Source organism: Danio aesculapii, chromosome 17 (assembly GCF_903798145.1).
Source record: "Danio aesculapii chromosome 17, fDanAes4.1, whole genome shotgun sequence".
Lineage (NCBI taxonomy): Eukaryota > Metazoa > Chordata > Actinopteri > Cypriniformes > Danionidae > Danio > Danio aesculapii.
Window position 1 is genome coordinate 335,001 of NC_079451.1, and position 7,500 is coordinate 342,500.

General features: G+C 35.3%; 1 protein-coding gene across 1 annotated transcript in view; it reads right to left on the bottom strand.

Moving 5' to 3' along the window:
- Window positions 1-7,500, bottom strand: part of dph6 (diphthamine biosynthesis 6) — an 83,911-nt gene that overhangs the window by 75,186 nt on the left and 1,225 nt on the right. The window contains exon 3 of the mRNA XM_056477358.1: window positions 4,975-5,168. Within this exon, the coding sequence (XP_056333333.1) occupies window positions 4,975-5,168 (194 nt within the window). The remainder of the gene's footprint in view (window positions 1-4,974; window positions 5,169-7,500) is intronic.

Below are 7,500 nucleotides of genomic sequence, written 5' to 3' on the forward strand. Positions count from 1 at the left end.
TATTAAAAATGTTCAAGGATTTAGAATGCTGATGAGTGAATAGCTCATTTTAATCATGATATGAAATATTCATACAACGTTAAAAAGACTAAGAGAAATAAATGACACGGAATTCAGAAAACACACACACACACACACACACACACACACACACACACACACACACACACACACAACTAAATATAGTATTATTGACCCCTTTTCTCAATGCTGCAATAATAATAACTGTATCATTGTTTAACACTGACGTATAATCCTACTGTAAATAATACAGCATTCACAATCAGAGATGTTAGTAACGAAGTAGAACTACTTCACTACTGTACTTAAGTACTAAAAGGCAGTATCTGTACTTTACTGGAGTATTGTTTTTTTTCTCCTACTTCCACTTTTACTTCAGTACATATTTTCGATGGTTTAATACTTTTACTCCGATAGATTTTTTATGAGCTGCATCGTTACTCGTTACTAGAGGTGTCAAAATGGTCAATATCGGTTCAGTAATAGATCATAACGGGTTATTACGTACTGACGTCATTTATCTCCTATGTGCGGGTGTCGCAATACTATGGCGAAGGACAGAGGCGCGAGGGCGAGTGAAGGCGGCACAGCACACGAGCCGCTATTTCACTACTACAGAGAAATGTTGAGAGACTCCATCTCTGCCTCTCTCACTTTGGACATTTGACCCGCTGGCCTGTTTGTGAGGTAACAAGGAGTTTCATCTCCTCTTGGCTGTTAAAGCGATACCTGTGGATCCAGACCTGGGCGTGTATGAGGTGCAAGTTTTCTCCACTGTGTCTATTATAGATTACCTGTGATAACCGCGTATTATACATACATAGACTGTAACCGCGGCTGTTCTTCCCGCCATCAGTGAACAGCGCTTTCATTTCTAAAGCCGATAGCAGCCCTTTCTGTTGAGAAGGTGAAGACAATAACCAATCTAAGGGGTCTAAGACCTCGCCTGTCATCGTTTAAAAAGCAGGCGAGAGAATATTTACATTAGTTTATTTGCTATAAATGCTCATGCTGTCTTCTGTGCATGAGTTTTTGTTTGATACATTCAGAAAGAGTGTTTTCTTTGAACGGTCAATTAAGGGTACAGTTCATATATATACTGCTGTATTAAAGGACACAATTTTATTACAAGTAACCATTTAACTGTCACACCAAGAAAAAAAAACCAATAGAATTTTTTATTTATTGCATTTCTTAACTCCTAATGTCGCTAGTTAACACAATCAATACATTTTCCCCCAACACATCCCATAATTTCTAAAATATCAGCCTCTACCAAATGGTTGAGATGTTGGTTTATGGTAAAAGTACCAGAATGAATAAATATACTATAAAATATGAAGTTTAAGACCAATTAATTAAAACAATCAAAATGAAACATTTTTGAATACTAAATAGCCATAAGCCATAAAATATTTCAGATTTTCATTTAACACAGTAATATACACGTTTTCTTTTTTTACAATAAATCAAAATCAAGTGAATTAGAACGTTCGTTTACAGCGTTTACAACCAGTAAATTGTGCTCCAAAAATGGGTTTCAATAGTGTTTTGAGTGGATTATGGACTGTTTTTGTGACACACAACTTTGAAAGGTGTGTGTTAAAGCTGTTATAATCTGTCAGATCTGTGGTTCAAGCGTGAGAGAAAAACAGTATTGTAAGTCATGTTTCTTTTCGTTCTGCTTAATGACGTGCCCCCAAAAAAGAGATTTAAAATAAACAAAACAATATGATGTCTTTTGACTGCATTCTTTAATAACTACATTACACAATACTTGTACTTTTACTTTCAGTACTTGAGTAGTAAATTTTGAAATAAACTACTTGCAATACTTAAGTACAAAAATGTTGAATACTTTAGTACTTCCACTTAAGTATGGTGCTTAAAGAGCACTTTTACTTCTACTCAAGTCACTTTTTGATAGAGTACTTGTACTTTTACTTAAGTCTGGGTCTCTAGTACTTTATACATCTCTGTTCACAATCACTTTAACCTCTGATTAAACACACTGCCTATTTATTATGATCACGTACAGTCGTGCAATAAATAAATGATGTTGAACACATTTCTCACAGTATTTCCTCTAATATTTGTTCTTCTGGAGAAAGTCTTATTTGTTTTATTTCAGCTAGAATAAAAGCAGTTTTAATAGTTTATAACTCATGTTAAGGTCAATATTATTAGCTCCTTCAGCAATATTAGTGTTGGATTGTCTCCAGAATAAACCACTGTTATACAATGACTTGCCTAATTACCCTAACTTTACCCTAATTACCCTAGTGAAGCCTTTAAATGTGACTTTAAGCTGAATACTAGTGTCTTGAAGAATATCTAGTCTGATATTATGTGCTGTCATCATGATATAGACATCAGTTATGAACAGTATTATGATTAGGAAAGTCTCTCTCTCTCCGTTAAACAGAAATGTGGAAAAATATTAAAGAATGAAACTGAACAGGAGGGTTAATAACTGTATATAGCACACAGCTTTATTCGAGTCAGAGAGTTCGGCTGTAGATGGCAGTGTCGCACTACCCCACACACACACCACACCACACACACAAACACAGTGAGAGCCACACCCAGAACAGCAGCCTGCCTTCACGCTGGCGTGTCATTTGCTCAAAAGACAACATCTAATTAAGTCAAAGTGCTGGAAGAATCTCTTAAAGCCTCCGACTCTGCGGTGTGGAGCTTTAACAGCTCATTATCACAGCCAGCCTGTCAGCCAATCAGAGAACAGCCTCCGCTAATCAACCGGCGCGCTAATTCTGTCAAACATCAGGACTTTCAGCGCTCTTCATCACACACAGGAGTTTAATAAGAGAGAAAAGTTTCAGCAGATCGACACAAAGCCCTGCATCTTCCTTTGTGCATTATTAATATGTGCCTTCTTTATTTCTGCAGCGCTGCTTTTATTATTATTAGTGCGCTGCAGAAGTGAAACGGTGGAAATCATTTCTGTGCATGCACTGAAACATGTTAATAACTCAGATTATTGTTTGATTTTGAACATTCTCTTCTGGACTGATGATTAAAAGAGCGTATAATGTTATTAATAGAATTATTTTATGTTTATTTATTAATTTACAGCACTGTTATTATTATTAGTGCGCTGCAGAACTGAAATGGTGGAAATCATATCTGTGTATGTCTGTGCATACACTGAAACATTCATTTAATATTAACATTAATTATTACACTGAAATATTAATGCAATTATTGTACATTTATTGATTTTGTTTTGCAATATCTCTCTTATTTATATCTATTTACATTTTATTTGAACACAGTTGTGTTTTTATTAGGTGATCTTGCAGTGATTTCATCAAACTTGTGAAATATTATGCCTTTAATTATTGTGTGTTTTACAATATTTCCCTTATTTAAATCTCTTTACATGTATTTAATCCTAATTAATTCCATTAACTTGTTTTTCATGAAAATTGTGAATATTATTCCTGAAATTAAATGTTTTTGTTGTACAATATTTCCCTTATTTATTTCTTTTCCACATGTGATTTAATCATAATTAACTCTGTTAGGTTTATTAGCTTGTTGATGCAGTGATGTCATCCAAATTGTGAAACATTATTAATTTTATGTTATTATATCTGTTTTTCAACATTTCCCCTATTTCTATCTATTTACACTTGATTTAATCAAGTGATTAATTTGTTTTAGCTTGTTCTCGTAGTGATTTCTTCAAAACTGTGAAATGTTATCATGTAATCATTTTATGTTTATGATATATGTTTTTAATATTTCCCTTGTTTATATTTATTTACATGATTTAATCATAATTAATTCTGTTGGTTTTTATTCTTGCAGGGATTGTCAAAATTGTCAAATATTATTCATATATTTATTTTTATATTTATTATATATGATGTTTATTACACAGGCTTTTTTTCAGTATTTCCCTCATTTATATCTATTTATATTTTAATCATCAATTAATAATTTTTTTAAATTTGTTTTAACTTGTTCTTGCAGTGATTTAATCAAAATTGTGAAATATTACACACGTGTGTATATATATATATATATATATAAATATATACACAACTTGACAAAAGTCTTGTGGCCCATCCAAGGGATTCCTTTTAGGAACAACAAATAATAACTTGATATCAGAAGTGTGTTATATGAAAGGTAAAGGCCTCTAGATGAGGCTTATTTGAGCACAATATAATCTGATCATGTCTTGATGTTGACTGATTTGATTAGGACAGTAAGGTCTGACTCTGCTTAGACTAAAGTCTGCTCACTGAACCTTCAATAATGTCCAGTATAGAATATGTGCTCATGCTGCAGTGGAAACAGAATGAATATTGTGTCTGACTCCATCATGAGCTTGGAGGACTGCATCCATACATCTCTGACATGACTCAAATCACTGATTAATAAAGTCATCTGGAATGGTGAAGAAAGCCTTCTTGCAGGACTCCCAGAGTTCATCAAGAGTCTTTGTGTTTATCTTCAACGTCTCCTCCTTCATCTTACCCCAGACGTGCTCATAATGTTGATGTCTGGTGACTGGGCTGGCCAATCCTGGAGCAGCTTGACCTTCTTTGCTATCAGGAGCTTTGATGTGGAGGCTGAAGTATGAGAAGGAGCGCTATCCTGCTGGAGAATTGTCCCTCTCCTGTGGTTTGTAATGTAATGGGCAGCACAAATGTCTTGATACCTCAGGCTGTTGATGTTGATCATCCACTCTGCAGATCTCTCGCACGCCCCCATACTGAATATAACCCCAAACTATGATTTCTCCTTCATCAAACTTGACTGATTTCTGTGTGAATGAAGTTATTATTTGTTGCTCTTACAACAAAACTTTGCTCTGGTAGTGTGTGTATATATATATATATATATATATATATATATATGTATATATACTGTATACAGTTGAAGTCTGAATTAGGCCCCCCCTTAATTTTTTTTAATTACCTTGACGTGTTTGAGCAGCTGATAGAGATCCTCCACCTCGTCTCCGTCAGTGGGGCTGTACTCTCTGTCAATATGCACACTTGAGCCCTCAATAGTGCGCCTGTAGAGTGGTAAACCCATGGCCTCTGCTATCAGATCCACAGCCTGATGACCCACAGTCTGGTACATGTAGCTGTCCAGCTCATCTGAAGCCGCTGACACACAACAGATTTCACAAACATTAATGTCATGTCATTTACACTCAGCAGACAATTCAGTCCAATTACAGAGGAGGCATTCAGAGATTCAACAATTCACACAACAAGAGCTGATTATACAGAGGAACAGTTCAGAGGATTAAGTGCTAGAGTATAGAGGAGGAGTGTTTATCTGTTGCCTGTCATTAAGAAATAAGAAGCAATAGTTTGCTCTTGTACACTTTAATTAGAATCTAGAAATGCACTTCCTGTTTGTTTTCATTTAAATTCTCAGATTAGGTCTGCCTGAGGTATTGGGCGGAGCTAACATACTTAACCACGCCCCTATAGCTGTCATGACAACAAACAGAAATGGTGAGCAGGAGGAGTCTGTTAGGTTGTTATAGGTGTTAGTGTTGGGCGATGTCGACCAATTTGGCATCATTCAATGTCTAATGTGAAACATCACGATGGACGATGCATCGTTGTTGTAGGCAGTGAATTAATATTCAGGAATAATTATTTAGTCCATAATGAATTCATTATCTGTAGCCTACCGTTTGAACTAGCTGACCCACATGGTCTTAGTTTTACCCATAGCCAAATCATAAATTACACACAGATGACCACCTGTCAATCATTTTTTCCGCAGGACTCTGGCATGAATAGGAGTGATTTGTGTCGTTATAATGGCGTCCACACACTTGGTTTGGTGCACAACCAACAGGAACCAACCAACAGTATCTGAGGTTTTCACTAAATGACTAAGAACAAGCGTGGTGAAAGTGACCGACTGACGAGGGTGTATCGGCTACATTAATGTAAAACACAAAAGGTATTTGGATTAAGTCTTAAACAGTGATTATTTTGGATAATGAAAGCATTTACAAATAAAAAAGCCCTGTAATCCAAACAGACCAAACAAAACGTCATTGCCAAAATAAGCAAGATATATCAACAGTACTTTTACATTTCTGCACAAACGGCTTGACAGGAAATAAAATATTTCTGATCATATAAATAACTTTAAAATCATTTAATCAACAGTTCTTAACTTAATTAATTAAGAAACCTTTATAGGGGTGGCAGGACCAATGAGAGTAATTATTTTATGACAAGTCTGTAAGACTTATTTGAGAATATTTAGGTTATTTACTAGAATATATCATTGAAATCACTGTCTAGCTGAACGCAGTAAACAGTCTGTATAGAAGAGATGGAAATAAACCCATGCAAACAAATTACTCAACAAAAGATGATTACTGCTGTAAAATATGTGCAGTCTTCTAATTAGCATGGTATGTACAAGATCGAGATGGCATTAAAGTTGTTTAGAAATTTGTGAGAGGGAATTTGTCCATAATAACCCAAAACACACGTGGGTTGTTGTAATGGTGAGTCTAGCCAATCGTGCAACATCGGTGTCGTCATCGCAGCTCCTGCAGTCGCTCTTCAGACGCTGCACCAGCTGAGTCTACGGTCAAGTGCCGACGGCGCAGTGTTAAGCCGGACAAAATTTCTAACCGGCATGCACCGCTTTAAGACAGATTTCTATCAGTCTGCACATCGCTGCATGAAGTCAAACACATCCATTAACTTTCCCCATCCCCAAATCCTTTCCCCATCTTTCTGAAAGACATACATATTTTACTACAACCAATCAGCTTGCAGTAGGAAAAAACAAGCCACGCCCACTGTGATCTCATTTAATATTCATGTATAATATTTAGTATATATATAGTATATATGTTTCTCTAGGAACTGCGTCACAATATAAAAAAACAGCTTCCGCTTTTTTTTTTTTAAAGGGTTTAAATAAAAGTTTTCATTTTTATTTCATGTAAATATTTACTTACTCTTCGTTAATAGTTACTGTACTCTCAAAATCATTCACTTGTCTTAGAAGATCAGATTCTCTCTGACTGCTCTGTTATCTTGGTTTAGCCCTCACCATGACTGGTTTTGGTTGTAAAAGTAACAGAGACATGTCTGAATAAAAAATGTGCCATGTAAGTGGATTTATACATTTGTAATAATATATAAGTAACATAAATGTGGGTTTCAAATATGAATTTGATGGATGCAGTAAACCCCTGAAAGATCTAAAACTACTGTTGACTGTAAAAGCATTAACTCTGAAAATGCATGTCAACTCTGTTTCATATGTTTTAGGACGGGCTTGAGTAAAAAGAGATTACAATAATATAATTGTTATTGATTTGTTATTGCAAGCAGAGCGGCATAGGAACTCATTGCGAGTGTTGAAGCTAGCTTCTGCTGATGAAACTGCAAACTATCTTCAGTAAACTTTATTTATTTGAATCTCTGACTCCGGCTCTTCTTCATCTGA